Raw genomic sequence first — 22,357 nt, forward strand, 5'->3', positions numbered from 1 at the left:
AGTAGCATATAAAGTCAAACAAGTTTAGTAGGCTGATGGTAACAGCAGTGCCTCCCAAAGATAGTGAGCACACTTTACTTTTATCCTGAAAACTATAAAACAATCTGGATTAACAAGAAAAAGTACAAGATTCTCAGACTAGTCATGAAAGGAGACATTTAAGAGGACTGTAACCTCAGACAAATGGTTTATGTCTGTAATACTGTTTTTTTCCCCACATGTAACAAAGGAGAGTAACTTCCCCTTGAAGTATTTAAACAGATGAAATAAGGTGGGATAGGTATTATCTAGAACACATGTGCTTTTTAACAATAGAACAGCATTCCAGTTCTATAACACACACCTCGAATCTCTACACTTGAGACACAGAGGCAGGAGGCATGCCACAAACTCAAGGCTAGCCTGAACTACACAGAGAATTGCAGGCTAGCCAGCGATATATAATGTGACCCTGTCTCAAAGACAGACAGACAGACATTAGACAGACAGCTCAGTATGCCAAGAATAATTTTAGGCCTGAGCATTTGGGGCAAAGAAGAAATGGGCACCCTCATCAAGTGCACTGCCTCAAAGCCTCATGTATGTCGGGGTGAAACAAACAGGCAGCAAGCTGGAGGGTGCAGAGTTCTGCCCCAATAGACACATTTATACAGAGGAAGTGCGGTTACTGCACAATGATGGAATGATCTTACCGATCTTTTCAGCACTCACCACCTCTCTGCTCCGACTCATGTTCACCTGACAACTGTCAGACTATTATTTCCCATACATAGCACAAACCTAAATGGTTTCTGCAACTACTTAACAATTCGACAGTTAAAATTCATTTTGTAAATGAGTTTGGATCCATCAATCTCTTACAAATATAAACTGTGCGAAACTATGCCCCAAAATTCAATCAATTCCAAATATACTGTTTTGATGGAAAGAACTATGAAACTGCGAAGAAAGGTGGCGAAAAGCTACCATCCTACGGGCTCAGGATAAACAGTCACTCCCTAAACTCAACTCTATTCCCATTCCCTTAATATTTCTTCATGTCTGTTTTAATGGCTAAAACCACTAGACACTGAACACACGCATCACTTTCACTGCAGTTGCTTCATACACATATTAAGAAGAATCAGGAAATAGAATTGGTGAAATGTAACAGGCAAAGAATTAGCAAAATGAAATCTGAGCATTTGAGTTCTTTACCAAAAAATTAAATTCTAATTATTTAACCAATATAACCACATCTGTCTCACTAATGATTGCCAACTAAAACTACTTTAAAAAAATTGTTATACATACTTAAGTTTTGCCCACATGTATTGTACATCACATGCATGCAGTGTCTGAAGAGGGCATTGGAAACCCTGAAACTGGACTTGGGGACCCCCAAAAGGTTCTCCAGGCCCTGGCTTAAAACGACTTCAGTGAACTTTACTTCAGATTTGCAACACAGCCTTAATGAGACAAGAAAATGTTTGGCTTCCTTGGGGAAAGGAAAAAGTACCATGCTTGGGTTATAACCATTTCTAGACTATAAACTGATTGTAAGCATCCCAGTAATTAAATCCGGCTTCTGTCCTTCTCTTGTTGTGATCTCTCATGTGGCATGCATCCGGTCGGCTAGGGTCTGCAGATGCATTTACCAGAGCACGCAAATGTAGAGATCCAGCTTCCATTTCAGGGTTCCTCCCCTATCTGAGTTGTAAGAGAAGACAGCCTCAATGCCATGCCAGAGACTACACATCTCTCCTCCCATCATATACTACACAGGGCTCAGTTAATTCCTTCTCTGAGGCATTCTCACAAGCGTAACCTTTCCTAATAATCCCATAAGCATTATCCAAATATCTTAATCCTACACCAAGTAGTATAGAAAAGAAAAGAAGTTACATGTTTATCTATCCATTCTGTTATCAAGAAAACACTGTTTTAAAAGCTCAAAATAAAAGCATAGTTTTGCCTTGGGTTTAAACAATTCAGTTAGGGATACAGTTTACAGAGAAAGCAGTGTTGAGACAGAGGTAAGCAAGTAATTGTGTGACCAGCAATGTTAATAGACCACTCAGACACTTGGAATGGTTTAGTAAGCAGAAGATAGCTAGCTGAGTGAAAAAAGGAGCCAGGCGAGAAAACTTGAAATGAGGCATTTGTCCTCAAAAATTTAGCAAAGACACACCATATTGCAATATATTAATGCTATCCCAATATTACTTTCCCAAATGATGACATATGAGTGGAAATATAACAGGGATAGAGAAACAAACAACAACAAAAAAGCAGTGGACTGGGGAGAATGGCTCAGTTAGTGTAAAGTATAACAACATACAAGGATCCCAGGATCTGAGGAAAAGCCAGGTGTGGTAGTGTGCTGTGGAAGTGGAGATAGCTAGAGTCTTGGAGCTCACTGGCCAGCTAAACTAGGCAATTGGAAAGCTGCAGGTTCAGTAAGGAAAAAAAGGTACAGTACAATTAAGGAACATGTTCCGTGTTGCAAACCTTTGCACATCTGCACACACTCATGCACTTCCATATACATCCATAGCCCCTCCACAAATAAAGCAATAATAAAGTGTATGAAATTGATTTAGACCGCTTCTGATTATATCAAAAATGCTATCCAAATATCCTTGCTATCAAATCCTTTTATTAATTTATTCATTGTACATATATCCCGATCAGGGCCCCCTCCCTCCTCTCCCCCCACTCCCACTCTCTTATTCCCCTTTCCCCACTCCCCTTCTCCTCAGAGAAGAGGAGTCCTGCTCCTGAGTACCAACCTGCCCAGACATATCAGGTCTCATCAGGACTACGTGCATCTTCTCCCACTGAGGCCAGACAAGGCATCCCTGCTAGTGGAAAAGGCCCAAAAGACAGGCCACAGATTCCCAGTCAGAGAAATCCCCTACTCCAATTGTTGGGAGACCCACAGGAAGACCAAGCTGCACATCTACGACTAATGTGTAGTGGGTGTAGGTCCAGTCTGTGCACACTCTTTGGTTATTGGTTCAGGCTCTTTGAGCACCTATGGGCCCACGTTAGTAGGGTTCTTTTCTATAGTGTCCTTGACCCCTCTGGTTCCCTCAATCCTTCCCCCAACTCTTCCACAAAACTGTAAGGTTGTGGTCTCTCATGAGTGATTTCTTTAGAAATATCACCTACATCTCTTTTTAAGAATTTTGTAGTATAGCCACACTTTTCTGAGTCTGGGTCTCCAGAAATTTAATTTCAAACCATAGGAATCTAGTTGCATAACAGTGGATTAGTGACTACTAGCCTATGGGTACTCTATAAATAACATAAATACTCTAAAAAGCATTAACATATTTTTTTCTCATAGCTGGAAAAATGACTCAGTGGGCAAAGAGCACTTGCCACCAAGCGTAACAATCTGAGTTAAATTCTCTCAGGACCCATGGAATATAAGGAGAGAACTGGCTAGTCACCACTTGCCAAGTTACCATGCCTGGTTTTTTATACATGAGTTCTGGGGATCAAACTGAGGCCCTTGAGTTAGCAACACAGCACTTTACTGAGTTATCTACCAGCCCTTAAAATTCACGAAGGTGTGTGTGGGAATGCAGTCATGTATGTGTGTGCACACAGGCAGGGGAAGGTCAACGATGGGCATCTTCCTCTTCTATCATTGCTCATCTTTTTGGTTTGTTTTTTTGTTTTTTGTTTTCTTTTTGGTTTTTTTGGTTTTTTTTTTTTTTTTGAAACAGGGTCTCTTACTGAATGTGAAACTCACCAGTTAAGCTACATAACCACTATTTCTGACTTTTTACATGGCTGCAGGGGATCTGAACTCTGGTCTGCATGTTTGCACAGGAAGCCCTTTTCTCACCAAGTCAGCCATCCAACCTCTTAAAGACAGTTAGTTCAATATCTGTCTATCTACCTATCTACTTATTTATCTATCACGTGTGTTGGTGGCACCTGTGCTTGCTCCACAACATGTAGGTTCTACAGATGGAATTCAGCTGGGCAGCAAGAACCTTTATCCACTGAGGCATCTCTTATTGTCCCTTTAAAAATCTTTTTGTTTTTTGTTTTTGTTTGGTTTAGTTTTTGAAACAGGGTTTCTTTCTTTCTTTCTTTCTTTCTTTCTTTCTTTCTTTCCTTCTTTCTTTCTTTCTTTCTTTCTTTCTTTCTTTCTTTCTTTCTTTCTTTCTTTCTTTCTTAAGATTTACTTTTTCTTTTTTGTTTTTGTTTTTCAAGACAGGGTTTCTCTGTATAGCTCTGGCTGTCCTGGAACTCACTCTGTAGACCAGGCTGGCCTCAAACTCAGAAATCCACCTGCCTCTGCCTCCCAAGTGCTGGCATGCATGCACCACCACGCCCGGCTTTTTTTTTTTTTTTTTTTTTTTTTTGAATGTAAGTGAGTACGCTGTAGCTGTCTCCAGACATACCAGAAGAGGGTGTCTGATCCCATTACAGAGGGTTGGGAGCCACCATGTGGTTGCTGGGACCTTTGGAAGAGCAGTCAGTGCTCTTAACTGCTGAACTATCTCTCTAGCCCTGAAACAGGGTTTCTTGATATAGCCCTGGCTGTCCTGGAACTCTCTGTCGTAGACTAGGCTGGCCTCGAACTCAAAGATCCACCTTAAAAACTATTTTTAATATTGAGGTTAATATATAATTACATTTAACACTTCAAGTAATACTCCCAATAAAAATAATTAACGCTTCTTGGCTTTTTGTTTCTCCTTTTATTTAAATGGATTATGTCACCTGATCCCTATCCAAATTAGTAGAAACTGAACAAGCCCGTGATGACATAGATTTATTCAGTTATTTTGTTTGGTTTTGCTTTTTGGTCATGATCTGGCTATAACTTCATTGGAAGGCTAATAACAAAACTGTATAAAAACTCAAACACAATAATTTCTGTTTACTAAATTGGTATCTGGAGCTTAAAATTTCATCTTATCCTTTGTCATATCTAACAGTTCCGTGAATGTTGTTAGCAACTCAATAAGTAATAATCACAGTAACACTCCAAACAGAGTCGGGGGGGGGGGGGTGGAAGTTTACTGTGCTCTACAACAATCAAGATTTCTCAAAGAGCATAATTTAGATTCCTCCTTAGGATGTTACAAAATTGAAAAAGAGAAAGGAAAAAGAATTCCAAACTGAAGCTGGGCGTGGTGGTGCACACCTTTAATCCCAGCACTTGGGAAGCAGAGGCAGGTGGATTTCTGAGTTTGAGGCCAGCCTGGTCTACAAAGTGAGTTCCAGGATAGTCAGAGAAACCCTGTCTCAAAAAACAATGAGAGAGAGAGAGAGAGAGAGAGAGAGAGAGAGAGAGAGAGAGAGAGAGAGAGAGAGAGAGAGAGAAGAAACTGGACACTGAGATAGAATTACCTGAGGCCAACCTAGGCTATGTAGTGAGACTCTGATACACACCCTGGGGCTGGGGGTAAAGGAAGGGTTGGTGGGAAAGTTGAAATGAGAAAAGAAAGAAGAAAAGATTGGACAGAAATTCGATTATGGAGGCACTGGAATACTCGGCTGCAGAGCTAGACCTGTAACTCTATATAAGCCTCAAGAGATGAAATGACTAGATGCTCTGAGCAAATACATAGTTGATTATGGTTCCCTTACATTTCTAGCTGACCTCAAACCTCTAGACAGCAGGCATCCCAAAATGAAAACTTTCATTCAAGAGATAAATGAGGGTCAGTGCATAGCTCATTAGAGATATCCAGCCAGGGTAATCTACTAGCCATGTGTATCTGGGGAGTAAAGAGAAGGCATTTATACCAGTATGAGAAGCCAGGAGTTCTAATTCAGAATCCCATAAGGGAGGCAAGCAGAAAGAAAGACCAAGGCCATAAGGTGTGGGAATTTTTACCCTAGATCACAGTACCAATTTATATTTGCCCCAGAGATCAAATCCTCCTGCAGTGGGCATTTTCAAGGTTTTTCTGCCATGAATAGTATAAAATGACATCTTGTTCTCACCAGCAGTGAGAGTCTTCTCATGTGCATGTGGCATTTGTAGGACTTGTGTGTGTGTGTGTGTGTGTGTGTGTGTGTGTGTGTGTGTGCAAGTGCACTTGCATGTTTGTGCTTGTTCCTGAGTTTCCCTATTTCTGAGAGAATTGTCCTTTTCATGTTATTTGTAAAGTTCTTTAAATGACTTTGGTACCATGTATTGCACTTCCCTTTCAATTTATTTTACTCTTACAGTAGCCCTACCAAGTACATGCTATTGTTATCCACTATATACAAATTTACAAGGCATACAGATATACTGTAAGCTGCAGAGCTGGGATTCGAATCCAGACAATCTGTTCCACTCATAAACATGTCAGCTATACATATCTAGATTATTGTCCCTTTCAGTGTATGTATTATATAATAATTTTATCACTACTGTTAATAGTTCATTTTCCTTCATCTACCACTTGAAATGTAAAATTTCAAAAACATACCAAGGGATAAACAGTAAAAGCTGTTATGTACCCAGCACCCAGTTTCACTATCATCTCATAGCTACCTTGTTTCAGCCACACGCCTTCTTTACTTCACTCGTCCCCTATTACTATATATTTAAAACACACACACACACACACACACACACAAATATTATTTTCTTCATAATAAACATTTCAGTAACTGTCTCTAAAGTGTTTCCTTTTTAACAGAGTTGCTTTAAGTTGCATAGTTGACCTAAAATAGTAACTCTACAGTAATGTTTTTAATTACATATATTTTTTTGTTTGATCTGTTTTTCTGAGATGAGGGTCTCACATAGCCCTGGCTAGGATGGAATTCACAATGTAGGCGAGAGCCACGAAGTTCTGCTGCTCCTGCCTTTATCCCTCAAGTGCTGGATAGGTCTGACCCACCATGCTCAGATTCTAATTACATATTTAAAAAGAAACAGAAGTCTTTTCTAAAAAATCAAAGCCCTAATCAAAACTATCGTGTTTAGTTTTGCTTTTTCTCTTATAATACAAAACCAATGTAAGTAAAACAATTCTCTATAATCGAAGCAGAGAAATGAGGAAAGGGTAGCTATAAACTGAAATGGCTAATTAGGCTCAAAAACCAGTATACCAGCTGCCCTCATTCTGGCCCCAGCCTTATATAACAACTCTCCTGAAACTTGAAGCTGAAGGGCCTCCAAGGTGTGAGGAAGGACACTGGTATGAAGTTCATTCACTTCCTCACTACTGTATGGATAGGAGATTGGTGGTAGAAGCCAAGATGGGAAGATGAAAGGGTTTTCAACAGTTTTCCTTATTTAAATGAAATAAAATATTCTAGGTATTGATGGCAGAAAGGAGCAGAATCCTGAGAGAAGGAAAGGGCCAAAGAGGCCTTTGTCTGACATCAAAGCACACTGCTATTAGCCTGCTCCATGGAGCTTTAAATCCAAGTCTACATAGCACTCTGCAAACCCCGCCTGTTAGCTGCCCTTGAGCATCCTGCTTCTACATTAACTATTTCTTGACAATGGAAATTTCAACTGTACCACTATTACCTTCTACTAGTTAAAACATGCACCTGGCAGGCATAGGCATCAGCTACCATGTCTGAGAAGTAGCAAATTCATTCAGGTAAGCTTGTGTTGCCAAAGCCACAGGAGCATGCCCTGAGCTAATCAGCAGGAGACAGGACAAGTTTTGCTAAGACAGATGCCACTCTAACTCACATTCTCACATTATTCTCTGAGATGTACTACTACTCTAACATACTAGAAACCAAACACAATAAAAGCAATCAATCCTGAGCCAGGAGGTGTGCGGCCAGCCACAGCTGCTCCTCACTCCCACTCTCTACAGAGGGAACTCACACTCAAAGTAGGTGCGAGTTCCACTCCACATCCACAAACGCCTATGGGGTCAGAACATACTGCTCTCTCCCTTCCTGGCTGTGCTGTGATTAGCTGGCAAGTAAGGGACAAGCCTCTTGAAGACACATGTCACACAGAGACTATGAAGGTTTCATGCCCTGTGGCTTGAAGGATTTCATTCTGAAGAAATTTCACATTTAACCTAAGAAATTATTTCTTAGGAAATATATGTCGCTCCATAGTCCCATTATGAACACAGAGCCTCGGAAGCAAGTCAGATGTCTACATGGAGACTCAATTATTTAGTTTGTTACATTTGGCTCTTCCAGAGTAGTCTGACTGAACTTGGCCAAGAGGTAGAAGTAATATCCATTACTGCTCAGAAAATATGACATACCAACGCAGCTCACAGACCAAACAGCAAAAGAATCATCCTAATTAATAATACCAAACTACAGATCACTCACTGGCCAAAAGATCTTCCCATCAACCTTTTATATTTCCCAGAGAACTGCAGAGAACCTTACCTCGCAGAAGACACAGTCAATGGAAAAGCGCCACTACTGTGCACGGCTCAGTATCTAGGACTGACACGCACACGAGTTCCAAAACGTTCCCACGCCATCCTCTCAGAAAAGTCTTACACTTGGTTTGTACATGGTGCCTGGCACCTTTAATCCCAGCACTGAGGAGGCAGAGGCAGGCAGATCTCTGTGAGCTAGAAGCCAACCTGGCCTACAAAGCAAGTTCTAGGACAGCCAGGGCTACACAGAGAAACCCTGTCTCCAAAAATCAAAAAAATGGGGTGGGGGAAGGCCTCACTTTTGATTATGACCATTTTATATGAATCTTATATAATATTATGATTCCATAATATTAACTTTAAAGGTATTTGTTTAAACTATAAACCCACCTCAGCAGTAGACTTTACTTCAACTATTCAACATCTACCCCACTAAATAAATAAATATTGCCTCTGACATTCTCTTACCCAACAAATCCCAAATACTGGCTCCCGCAGCTCCCTGCCTTTTATCCTACCACAATGCATATTCTTATTTTATTCCAGGCTATCAAAGCTTCCGACTTTATTTATGTTTTTAAGTTAGCTTATTACTGTGTGTGGGCACACGTGCCACAGAGCCTGTGTGGAAGTCACAATGCAACTTTGCAGAGTCAGTCTTCTATCTTTACATCAGTTCTGGGAGTCAGACTCAGATCAGTAAGCTGCAAGTACTTTTACCCACTAATCTATCTTGCCAGCCAGTCCTTTTGTTTTTGTTGTTTCCCTCCATAAGACAAGCTCTCACGGATCTTAGAGTAGCCGTTAGTGTACCACTCACTATGTAGGAGAGAATAGCCCTCAACTTCTGAACCTTCTATATCCATCTCATGGGTGATGTGATTATGGGCATGGGCCACCAAGCCCAGTTCAGTAGTGGTGAGGACTAAACTAGAGCTTTGTGTTTGCTAGGCAGACACTGTCACAACGAGAGCTACACATCCAGCCCAAGAGATATTTTCAATGGTGTCTCCGAATTGTAGTAACAGATGGTAGTGAGATGGCCTATCAGAGTGTGAATTTATCACCAAAGTAGAAATTGGTCCCCTTAAATTTGAGTTTATCCTTAGCCTCGTGTTGGTGTCAAATAGGTAGGTTACCTTTATAGGTTACCCTTATATATCAGGACATCTTTGTAATTAGTATCATTTGTCCACAGCTTAGCCAAAAAACAAACAAACAAGCTAAAAATCCAAATGTTTTGCATCTCTAAGGTTTGTATTTTGTATGCAGCAAAGGCCTGCCAATATGCCAATAAAAATTCAACCGTGAACGGCCTATAGCTACATAGTGTGTTATCCAGAATCTTCCTATAACCTTAGTTTGGTGTCCAGATTTCTGAATTAATATTCACAGCAGTTATTGTTGCCTGACAAGACATGTTAAAGCCCTAAACAAGTTCAATCACAAGATAAACTTTGGAGTTTTGAACTTTCAAGCTGCCCCATCTCATCCACTCACTCTCCCCATTCTCCCTCTCCTCCCCTTCTCCTCTCCCCATTGCCCCTCCTCCACATCCCCTGATCTCCTTTAATCTTAGCACTAGAAGCCAAGGGGGAAGAGCCCTCTCCTTCCATACAAACATTCTGTGAGTGCTATCATTAGATACATCCTCACAGGGAAGCGATTGCATCAGCTCTGCTAAGAACACCACTCTCCAGAGAGAAGAGCAAGCACCCTGAAGTCAGCTGCCATGCTCCCCAAGTCTTCAAGATCCCTCACACTCCCATGTTAATGTTAGAAATTAAGCTAGGCTTCCCTTTACCCTTTGTGCTACATAACAACTTCTTGAAGGGGGCAAACAAGCCAACAGCCCTGACTGAGTATGAGGAATGCCCAGAACTGCACCTTGAAAGACAATCCTACCAGATAACCTCAGCAATTATGCTACATGGACACTCAAAACCTGAGATTTCCCCAGAGCCAACAAGACTTGGTTTTAAGCATCAAGAGACAGACTTGAAATAGATTATGCTTGCCAACCCCTAGCCATCACTAACTCACACTCCCCATATAGGGGTAAGTTTGAAATACTCCAAGATCCTTACTGCTTACCACACTCCACTTCGATATGCCTGAGCGGAAGGAAATCCAAAAAGACAGTTTGATTACCCCAAATACACCATCCACCTCCTCCAGACCCCACGATCAGTATGGCTTGCCTCCAAAGACAGGGTACCATCCTCTTCTGAGAAGGGTGTGGAGGTCTTTTCAGGTTCTGTATCTTCAGGCCGGATCCCATGCAGGCGCAGCCCATCGCTGCCATAGCCAGAGGAGGATGGCAAAATGCTCACAGTGATGCCACTGACAGATAAATCACTCTGAGAAGCAGGCATTATGGGACCCTTGCAGGACACGAGACCTACATGGGTAGGCTCTGTGTGAATAGGGTCTCCTGACTGTTTTGGTATTGATGAAGCAACAGAACACTTAGCAATCCAAGAACCTGTGGGAGGGGCACTTGGAACACTCTTGGTTCTTCCCCCCACACTCCAGCCCTCTGAAGGTTGGTCTTGATCTACTGTTTCAGAGGGGTAATCCGTCCGAGGCAAAGTGCTGCTCCGATGTCGATGTCTGAGCAGAGTGCCTCCCTGCTCCACTGCAGTCTCTCCCTGCAAAGGCAACAGCACAGCCCTGCTGCTGCAGGATGCTGTCCTCGGAAATTCCACCAGTTGGCTCACAGACTTCTCACAGTTCCTTTCTGCTGGGTTATCAAGCAGGTGAGCAATGACTGTCATACCCTCTTCCAGGGAATCCCAGGCCCCTCCAACAACTGATGACTCATTCTCCAACAAAAGGTGAGCAGTCTGGATCTCTGCTTGGAAGCTCTCCTTTACCTGCACAATCATCCCTTGATCGCCCACCCCTGAGTTGGGAGCTGAGTCTCCGGGCAGGAAAATGTCTGATGGGGGGTGCTCTGCCCCTCCCACTCCGGGCTCCTTTGGGAGCCTCGCTGTTAACTTCGTTAGGGTTTCAGTCTCTTCAATGACTCCAGTGCCTTCCAAAGCTTCCTCCCTGTGAGATGCTTCTGGAGTAAGGATTTTCTTCCCTCTCCACTTCCTTTTGAACCGAACCCTCTTCTTAGGAGATATGGGAGCCTTCTCAGGAACAGCTATGGACTCTTTCGGCTCCTTAACACAGCCCAGTGAATTTCCCATTTCTTTCCTCTCTCAATCTCAGAAAATAAAGCAGTTGAATCAGTCCTCGGATCCCAGAGGCATTCCAATGTCGGCTTCATCGGACTCGATGCACATTCAAAAGAACCAAAAACCAAAAAACATGCACTATGCCGGCAATCCCTCCAATCCTTTCTCCCTCCCTCCCCGCCTCTCTCTGTCTCTTCCAGCCGCTCGATTCAGACAGCCATCTTACAGGCTCAGAGCTGCAACAAGACAAATTTCAAAGCATCTCACTGCAGTTCAGAAATCACTTGACCTAAAAGCAGACAGAAACCGGATTGGCTGCCGCTTCCTCTCTCCAAATATGAGGTAATTGGAGCACTGCCCTCAGTAACACAAACAGAACGCAAAAAGGAGCTAGAAACCAGGGAGAGGGAGGAGGAGGGGAGAACGTAAGAGTAAATGGAAAGGGGAGGGGAAAGGAAGAGAGAGAGGTAGCCGGAGAGAGGAGGAGGAGAACAATATCAAAGAGGGGGTGGGGAGAGCAAACCAGCTCAGTGGGTACTAACTAGCAAGGGAAGGGAAGGGCCAGGTAGACAAGACCAGAGAAGCCGCAATGAAAGCTCCCAACCTATGAAATGAAATATGTTTTAATCACTGCTCCAAGACGCCCAAAGGAAAAGAGCAAGCAAGATATACATAATCAAATTTTAACCTAAGAAAGATTAGAGCCCACTCCTTCCATTAAGAAAAGAAACAGGGGTATGAACAATCCAGCCTCCTGTGGCATATATGGCCAGCTCCAAAGAGTAACATCCACTAATTCGGATGGCCAGACACACTGATGAAAAACCTGGAAATTGATTTTGAGTATAGTATGTTAAGCCTCAGGGACAGGTGATCACTTGTCAATACAATATAAAAGTCAGACAACAGTATTTGACATAAGTGTTCAATAGTAATCATCAGTACTGCCTTTGCCACAGTTAGCTATCGTATTTTGAGTACTTGCTATATAACAAGTTCTATGTGAAGATACACACATATATAACATATATATAATGTAACAGGATAATATATATTATTCTGTTATATTCTCACAGCAGCCATGTGTGGCCCAATTTTTAAGTAAAGAAAACTCAGATTTAAGAAAGCTGATTAACTTGTCCAAGTTGAAATAACTGAGGACGGGGAAGACACAAGCCATTTAGACTTCATGTTAACACGACAAAATGGTTGATGTGTGTAATCTCAGCTACTGGGAGGCTAAAAAGGAAGAATTTCAAAGCAAGTCTGAAGCTAGCCTGGACTACTGAGTGAAACCCTGTCTCGAAAATACCCATAGAATAAAAGAGAGACTTTTCATTTCAGCTCCATTAATTACTAGAGGGAGAAAAATCTGCTCTCCACTGCCATAAAACAAGAAGATATTCCCATAGTTCTAAACTAGCAGCTAGACTCTGTAGCCAAGCAACGAAGAAATAACACTTGCTGCTGACTGGGGAGAGCAGCTGAGGGACTGAAACCCAGGTGATTTTCACTCAGACTGATGTAAGTAAGGCTCATAGACCACACCCTGCGCTGCCAGCCAGCAGAATTCCTCCACCAGGTTTCCAGCACACTGCCTAACACATGCAATCGAAGGCTCTCTGAATGGAGTGGGAGAAAAGAGGTATGCATGTTTCTTCTCTGTTGTAGCAGTTTATCTTTCATGTTCCTGCAGTGCCAGGAATCAAATAGAGGGCCTTGTACATGCTAGAGGCATATGCACCACCACTAAGCCACATACACACTGTGTATGTATGTATGTACATGAATGTAATGGGATTTTGCTATGTTGTCCTGGCTATGTAAGCTCAAAAAACATATACCAGCACAGCCCTATCACCTTTCCTGAAGAGTCTTCCCAGAAGGAAAGCAACTAGAGACCCTAAAGCCCCGGCCGGCCGGCTCTTGTGTAGCTACAGTGGGTGCTTCTTCCCTTAGTCTGGCACTAAAGGGCCAGCAAAACTGCAGCGCCATCTTATGGACATCACAGCACACAGCAAGTCAGAGCAAGGGAAACTCAGATCAGTTCACCAGCAAAAAATCATGACATTACAACCAAATTGTTCGTGCGGCCACCAAACCTTCACAAATACAATGAAGAAAGCAGAAATAAGGGTACTATTAAGCTTCATGCAGCAAGGTACACATTTGACTTCCATTAATGAAATATAACCTAATAAAAAAAAATCCCCCAAATAGATCAACCTGGGACAAAAAGAGATAGCTGCTTAATAGTAGAACTATTACTGCAGTGGGTTTCTCTAGGAAGCTTATAGAACTAAGCTTATTCTATTTTTACTTCTGTGAGTCTACTCTTTTCTAAATGTCTATATGTCAGTTGCGTCATTTTCTACTACAGAGAAAAACTGGTCAAGACAGGAACAGAAATTTGAGAAGGGTGGAACTAGGTTCAAATTGCTAAGTGGCTTAACTAATTTACTGAGTGATTCAGATTTCTTACCTATAAGATATGGACACTACCACCCACATAATGGGGTTGAAAGACAAGGCTAATGATATAATGTCTGTAAAGCACTTGGCTCAGTGCCTGATCTATAGTAAATCTCTTTTATTCCCATTTATGCCTGGGGCTAAACATTAGGAGCCATCCCTAGCTCCCACAGGGATCTCAGTACACCTCTTTTCCTTGATTGTATTCTAAGGAAAGTAAATAAACCCCAAGATTTTCTTCTTAGACAGGGATGCTTCCACTCTTTCTGAGTTAACTGACTACAGGACTAACGTGTGCATGGACCCTCACCTGGCATAGCCTATGAACATATGGCTATGCCTTCTCACAAAGCAAACTTTTGGGATCTACTTATTCAAGTCTTTTCCTCTGGCTTTTTTGGTAGTTAACCATTTATTACCCACAGTTTTCCTTGAGAGAAAACCAGAGTTAAAATGCACAGTCATTCATTCACTCTGTGAACATGAATGGCACTTTATCATACCCCAAGAACTAAGCAACCATGAAGCAGGAGGAGGAGGAAGAGGAGGAGAAGGAGGAGGAAGAAGAGGAAGAAGAGGACTTAGAACCAACTGGCACGGTGGTGAGGTAGAGGCAGGAGGATCAGGAGTTCAAGGATAGCCTGGGCCACAAGAGACCTGCTCTGGGAAGGAGGTGGGGACACACAAACTAAAAGTCCTCAACACCTCAAAAAGTGCTTGAGCCAAACCTAGAGAAAAGGCATTCTGTTATTGCTATAAAGATATGTGGCCCGAAGAGACCAACTGGTTACTGTTTCAGTTTCCTCATTTGGACAATGCTTAATAATAATAATTAAAGTAATTAATTTAATTTAATAAGCCATCATAGCCAATTTATCCGTTCAATCTACCTTCACAGCTTTTAGATGACCAAATTCATAGAACATTCATCCACTTAGTGAATATTCATTGACTGCTTATTTTATGACAAGCAAAGACTGTGAAGGCAACAAAGTCCTTGGCTTTGCTAAGCTTACTCCTAGTGCAGGAATCACGTGCAAACAAACAAACGTGCAATATGACAAATAACAATATTACCTAACAAGTATCATAAGTCATAATGGTGTTTCCAGAACAATTTGTAGACAAGCTTTGGGCAAGAAAAAGGAAGGAGGGCTGATGAGACAGTGATTCAGAGATGTGCTGGGCTAGCTATCTGCCTAAACTCAATCACTACAACCCCGCCCACATAAAGGTGGGAGGAGAGAAGCAACTCCATAGAGTTGACCTCTGACTTCCACATTAGGCCTAGAATTCCAGGCCAGCCGGGCGTGGTGGCACACGCTGCCTTTAATCTCAGCACTTGGGAGGCAGAGGCAGGCAGATTTCTGAGTTCAAGGCCAGCCTGGTCTTCAGAGTGAGTCCCAGGACAGCCAGGACTGCACAGAGAAACCCTGTCGCGGGGGTGGGGGGGGGTGGGGGGGGTGGGGGGGGGTGGGGAAGGATTCCAGACCAGGTGTCTAACCCCAAACCTCTTTCTTCAATGGCAAGGTCACAATACACAGATGTTCACTGCAAAAATGGCACTTTATTCACAAGTGAAGGCAACAAAGCCCTTATAGTTAATTAAGGAAGGAAGTGTGGCACAGCTGTGAAGTGTACCATTCACATCACACTCTATACACGCCAAGATGAACAAGCCACACTACTCTTCGCCATCACGACAAACCCCACAAACCTTAGGGCTGGGTTAGGAATAGAGCACAGGCCTTAGCTTGGGAGTAGAGCATGGGCCTTACATGAACAAGGCTGGAGTGGGCACGTTGGAAATATAAAACATACAAATGCTAGCACATAGTTATGATTCCAAATCTGCTGTTAATGCACAAAATTGCATAAGAAATGATATGTGCCAACTTCAAAAGGACATTTACTACAGAGCAGAAAGAGCAAGAAGCAACGTATCTGAAATGTTTTACTTCCTTTAAGAAAAAGAAGAGGAAAACTGCCTCAGAAGAATAAAGAACAAAATATTAACTTCTGTGTCACTGTAAGCGACTATATGTACAAGGACTGCATACACCTCCCAGTCCTTGGAATTTTCATAACTAAAGACATAAAAGAAAAGAATTCCAACTATTCAACACATATTTTAAAAATATATGTCAAAAGTATTTTAGAAACCATAGTCTCAGGCTGGCAAGATGGCTCAGCGGGTAAGAGCACTGACTGCTCTTCCAAAGGCCCCAAAGGTTCAAATCCCAGCAACCACATGGTGGCTCACAACCACCCATAGTGAGATCTGACGCCCTCTTCTGGCGAGTCTGAAGACAGCTACAGTGTACTTAAGTATAATAATAAATAAGTCTTTGGGGGAAAAAAAAAAAGAAACTATAGCCTCTCTATAAAGATATTGGTACTACCATTCTCATCAGTACTAGTAAAGTTTTCATCTGAAGTCAACCTCTATTTTAACAAAATACTTCTTGAGATTAAAACCACTATCTATCATGTACATGTACACAAACATCAGTGTTCTACTTCATCACCACCAAGTGCCAAGATGGCTAGAATGGCCACTTTGCTGATCTCCTAAGGTCTAACAGCTCTACTCTGCGTATGTCTATGGATACAGCTACATAGTTTTATATAGTAACACTATATTACAATGTGTTCCTGCATGCTGTAAGCTTGATGAGAACATCTAATGAGTATATAGACAAGAAAAATCAATCTTCAAAGCTCAAGCCAGACACATCACTAGCATGGAGAAGGGGAAGCAAGCACAAAGTTCCACCCTTAACCAAGAAGCTGTCTGCAACTATACCTGCTAGAGAGGGAAAACACATCAGCTTTCTGGGCATGTACATCACCCACACTGCAGGGCAGGTTCCACGCTCAGGAGCAGTTGGCCAACACAAATGGAATCCTTGTTTGTTATGTGTATGTGAGGTTTTGTTTTGTCTTTTTCATTTGTTTTATTTGTTTGTTCTGAGAGAAACTGAGAGAAAAGGACACGAAGTTTCATGGAGGGAGAAGTAAGGGGAATCTTGGAGAAGCTGGGGGAGGAAAAAATAATACAATCAAAATATACTGTATAAAAAGTCAATAAAGGTTGTTTTGTTTTTTAAAGAGAGATGTGGGCTGGAGAGATGGCTCAGTGGTTTTGAGCACTGACTGCTCTTCCGACGGCCCTGAGTTCAAATCTCAGCACCCACATGGTGGCTCACAACCATCCATAATGAGATCTGACACCCTCTTCTGGTGTGTCTGAAGACAGCTACAGTGTACTTACATATAATAAATAAATAAATCTTTAAGGGGGGGGGGAGCATTATCTCCACAGTGTGAGGCAACTCAGTGGTTAAAGGTGAGTGCTGCTAGGCCAGAAGACCCGGAGCCCATAGGCTAGAAGGAGAGAATGGTCTCCTGAAAGTAGTCCGACCTCCATACACACTGCAGCCTGAGTGTGAATGCACATACATTCACTTTTAAAAGTAGAAGTGAAAAAATTAAGACACATCATTATTTATCATAGTCCCACACCCAAAGTGGGGGGAACCCAAATGCCCATCTACTTATGAAGAAAACAGATAGCACCTACAGCTTGCCCTCTAACGATACACTAAATAGCAGTAAAGCTGATTCATGCTGCAACACAGCTGAAGCTGAACATCATGTTAAATCGAGGAAGCCCAGTGCTGGGGTACATGCTTGCAGGGACACTGGTGGTTTTTTGTATGTATATTACATACAGCATATACATACATGTATATGTGTGTAGAGGGGAATAATTAAATTACTATTGCCAGGCATAGTGGAGACTCCTTTAATCCTGGCACTCAGGAGTAAGAAGCGGGGAGACCTCTGGGAGATCAAGGCCAGCTTGGTCTGTATAAAGAGTTCCAGGACAAACATCCAGAGCTACAAAGAGAGACTCTGTCTCAGTAGAGAAGGAAAAAGGGGAGAGAGAGAAAAAAAAAGAGGGGGGATGGGGAAAGAGGGAAGTGGACAAAGAGAGAGAAAGAGGGGAGTGTGAGTGAGAATGTTCTCAAGCTGATGTCACTGGACCTCAAGTTCAGATCCCCAAGTTATGCTAGCAATTTACAGGCAACAGGAATACAGGACGTTGTTAGAAGAGCCCCAAGGGATGCTATCAACATCTTAATAAACATCCTCAATTCTTTAACAAATTGTACAGGGGAAAGTCAGACTTGATGCAATACATATGTAGACCTATTTTGGATTCTAAGCCAAATGAAACTTATTTTTAACAAGCGAGTTCACTAGATACATCATAGCATTGATCAGACATGTGATGATTTTATGAAGTATTAAAATTTACAACATGAACTTATTGTGCCTTTCTTAAATAAAAGGACCCAATCTTTCAGAGATACACACCAAAATATTTACAGAAAAATTATACAAGATCTGAGCTGAGGTTTGAGGAGTGAATATGTTATAAATGAAATTATGATTATTATGGGTTAATTCTTAAACTAGATGTTAGATGTGTGGTAATTCTTTACTACATTTTTTCTACTTCCATAAGCGTGCATTTTAATTAAAAAAAATTGTTTGTAAAGCTGAAAAGATTGCTCATCTGTTAAGAGGGCTGACTGCACTTGTAGATCCAGGTTCAATTCCCAGCACCCACACCAGGCCTCACAACCATCTGTAACTCTGGTCCCAGGGAACCCAACACCCTCTTCTGGGTGGGCATGCACAGACATATATACAAACAAAACACCCATATACATAAAATAAATACAATTTTACAATTAAAGAAGGTATGTTTGTAGTCTTAGGTATGGCGCCTCCTGCCTGCATGCCAAGCAATCTGCCAGACAGTCACACCCTCAGCACAGAGCATCTGGAAACAGGGAGAAAAGAATGCTTTCCAGTGGGCTGATCAGGAAAGCTACCATTCCATTAGTCTCCTCTATTGCCACATCTTCAACTGAGAGGCACGGTTTTTACTCTTTGGCTTCTAAGTTTCCCTCCTTTAAAGAAGATTTAGTTACAGTCAAGCTAAAAAGAGACATAGCAGGTATTATTACCTCATGCTTGTGAGGATGCTACTAGGTGCTCACAGTGAGAACACTTTATGTCAAAACAGAACAGCAACAACCTCTCCATACCCTCAAAACCATCTCTGTTCATAAGGGTTTCAGGAGGTAACTATAGCCCTGTATAAAGGCTCAACAAGACGAGCAGTGGTGGCGCACACCTTCAATCCCAGCACTTGGGAGGCAGAAACAGCCAAGACTACACAGAGAAACCCTGTCTCAAAAACCAAAAAAAAAAAAAAAAAAGTCAACAAAATTTTTGCTCCTACTCTGAAGGGTATAGTCACTTAGCTCAGGTTCCAGCTATTCTTGTATTCAAACTTTGCCTGAAGACATACTGTAGTTCTACAAAAATACATGCTAATTCCACACATTCCAAACCTTACTCATGCTGCAGAATGCCAGCACTGGCTCTAAACCAAAGTTCTACGAAACAAGCCTATGATCTGAGAATTTTCTCAGGGTCTAAGGATTCCAAGATACCTGCTGCTCTGCCTTCAACCAGAAGGTGGTGCAATCTCTCCAACTAGGATGTCACACAGGCCTCACCCCAGTGCTTTTTTTCACACCAGCTGAAGGATGCTCCCCTCAGTCATCCTCTATGCAGCAACTGGATAGTCTGAGAAACAGCTTTGTTAGGCTGGACTAAAACTAACTTAAAAAGAACATTCTTTTTACTAAAAGAGAGTTGTTCTTTTCTAACAGCAGTCCAGACTTTAAAAGAATTTGTGCCAATTAAGAAAAAGAAAAAAACAGTACCAGGAAGGCCTCAAGAGCATGTCAACATTTCAGGATCCCACCAGCTTAGAAAGCTGCTGCAGGCTGTGCTCCCTCCCGGCACACAGACAAACAACAACTCAAGGGGACATGGCAGTGCTTAAAGACCAGATGAGAAGAGTCTTACCAGATTGGGCTAGACAGTTCGTTCATCCTAACAGATCCAGCCCAACATCTCCCTGCCTCTCATGATGACTTCACTAAAGAAGCAGACTTCTAATTCCAGACTTCCAGGAACAAGACCAAACCCCCAGGAGAAAATCTCCCTGCATTTTCATAATGCAATGGAGATTTAGGATACAATACTTTATCTCCAGACACACCTCACTTCTTTCCAACTCCAACCCACTGTTGATACCGGCCAAACACAGAGAAGTAACTCAGGTTCTGCCTGGAGAAAGCAGCACAGGCTGATAGGACATGCACAAATGGAGCAAAGAACCCCAGACTGTACCTGGAAGTGCAAGATAATGGTCCAGATCAGGCCCAGCGTTAGCTTGGGATTGCCATCTGTGATGTCATCATTGCGGATATTCACTAGCTTCACCTGAAAAGGAAAGCAAGGCCGTCTCAGAGCCCAAGAAGTTTCTTTCCTGGGCTGATTTTTTTACTTATTTTCACTACTAAAATACAGTTATATTAATTTTTGGCTTAAGAGTCTATGAATTCTAATACATTTACAGTTACACATAAAATAACTTTCATTATTCCAAACAAGGCCCCATGATGCCTATATTCAAACAGCTGGACCTGCCTCATTCTGAGGTCCCGACAACTACCACCTCATTTCGCTTTTTCTAGAATGTCATATAAATGGCATGTGACCTTTGGTCCGAGACTGCTTTTCCCTCTCTACTGAGCATAAAGTTCTTGAGACTCCCATCCAAGCTGCTAAATTATATGAATGGCTTGTTCCTTTTCATTATCAATGAATATCACTGCACAGATGTCCTGCCCTGATCTTGCCCACTCATCCACTGAAGGGTTTATGGATTATTTCCACTTTGGGGCATTTCTGAGTAAAGCTCCAACATTCTTGTTGAGATTATTGTATGGACATATGTTTTCATTTCTCTATGGTAAATTCCTAGGAGTGAATATATATCAATCATACAAACTGTCAGATTATTTTTCAGGATAGATGAACTATTTTGCACTTTTACCAGCAAAGAAATCTTGTGAGCATATGGTATTGGAAGTTGCTTCATTAGTCAGAACCCTGGCTTGTTCTAGTCTTTGGGGGTTAAAAGAGATGCCCCTCTTCATCACTGCTCCCTGCTGCTCTCTCCATTTCCCTTTCCCTGTCAAAGATCTTTCTTTTGGGGCTGGAGAGATGGCTCAGTGGTTAAGAGCACTGACTGCTTTTCCAAAGGTCCTGAGTTCAAATCCCAGCACCACATGGTGGCTCACAACTACCTGTAATGAGATCTGATGCCCTCTTCTGGTGCATCTGAAGAAGTTACAGTGTACTTACATATAATAAAATAAATAAATCTTTTTAAAAATCTCTCTTCTTGATATAACCCATGTCAGCTTTACTCCTAAGGCCCATTACAAGACCACAGTGTAAAATCCCAGTCCAAGCTGGGCATGGTGGCACACACCTTTAATCCCAGCACTCGGGAGGCAGAGGCAGGCGGATTTCTGAGTTCGAGGCCAGCCTGTCTACAAAGTGAGTTCCAGGACAGCCAGGGCTACACAGAGAAACCTTGTCTTGGGAAAAAAAAAAAAAAAACCCCAGTCCAAAAACAAACTACGCACAGACCCATAGATGCCCCCTCCTCTTCGATGACCAGCTGTCCTATTTTGCATGAAACTGAAAGTTTTGTTTTGCTGGTTCTTTGAGACAGGGTCTCTCTGTGTAGCCCTAGCTATCCTGGTCAATATACAGACCAGGCTGGCCTTGAACCAAGATCCTGGCTCTTCCAAGTGTGAGAGTGCTGGGATTAAAGGTCTGTGCCATTTGTTTGTTCGTTTGTTCATTCATTCATTCATTCATTCATTCATTCATTCATTCTGAGTGTTTCACCTACATCATGTATGTCCGGTGTCCATGGAGGCCAGAAGGGGGCATCACATCCTCTAGAAAATGGGAGTTATAGAGGAAAGAGCAACAAGTACTCTTAACCACTGAGCCCTCTCTCAGGTCTAAAACTGAAGATTCTTAATTAAGCTGTAGACTTTTAAAATGGAGTGGTGTGCTGAACAAGCCATTTAATTCAGCCCATTGGTCTTTTCTGTCATTCTCTGGCAGTTTCTGTTACTTGTAACAAGCTAGAAGAGGTCCCTTCCATTGAACTACCTGTAAAGGGCCCCTGTGACCTCCATTCAGAGTTTACACCAAAACTCAGCTGGGAACGTTCTTCCCTTCTCTGTATCTAGGTTCTAGTCCCTGGGGTGGTGTGGAGGTAAGAGAGCCTGTCCTTCCTCCTAGTCTGGACATTCCGATTCCGTAGTCGCCAGTACTCAGTCACTCACTGACCTGGAGCTGCTATGAGGGCAGAACCTGTTGAGTTCACAGCCCTGTTCTAATGATCCCTGCCCTTGTGAG

At 42.2% G+C, this 22,357-nt stretch overlaps 1 protein-coding gene across 11 annotated transcripts in view; it reads right to left on the reverse strand.

Annotated features, from left to right (window-relative positions):
- The window catches only part of Macf1 (microtubule-actin crosslinking factor 1), a 338,170-nt gene that overhangs the window by 166,309 nt on the left and 149,504 nt on the right, over positions 1-22,357 (reverse strand). For 9 of the 11 annotated variants that reach the window (NM_001199137.1, NM_001199136.1, XM_011240417.2 and 6 more), the window contains one exon: positions 20,261-20,353. In NM_001199137.1, coding sequence (NP_001186066.1) covers positions 20,261-20,353 — 93 coding nt within the window. Of the gene's footprint in view, positions 1-10,522; positions 14,794-20,260; positions 20,354-22,357 lie in introns of those variants that run through there. The other 2 variants (XM_011240414.3, XM_017319920.2) reach the window with 1 other exon arrangement.

This window comes from Mus musculus, chromosome 4, assembly GCF_000001635.26.
Source record: "Mus musculus strain C57BL/6J chromosome 4, GRCm38.p6 C57BL/6J".
Lineage (NCBI taxonomy): Eukaryota > Metazoa > Chordata > Mammalia > Rodentia > Muridae > Mus > Mus musculus.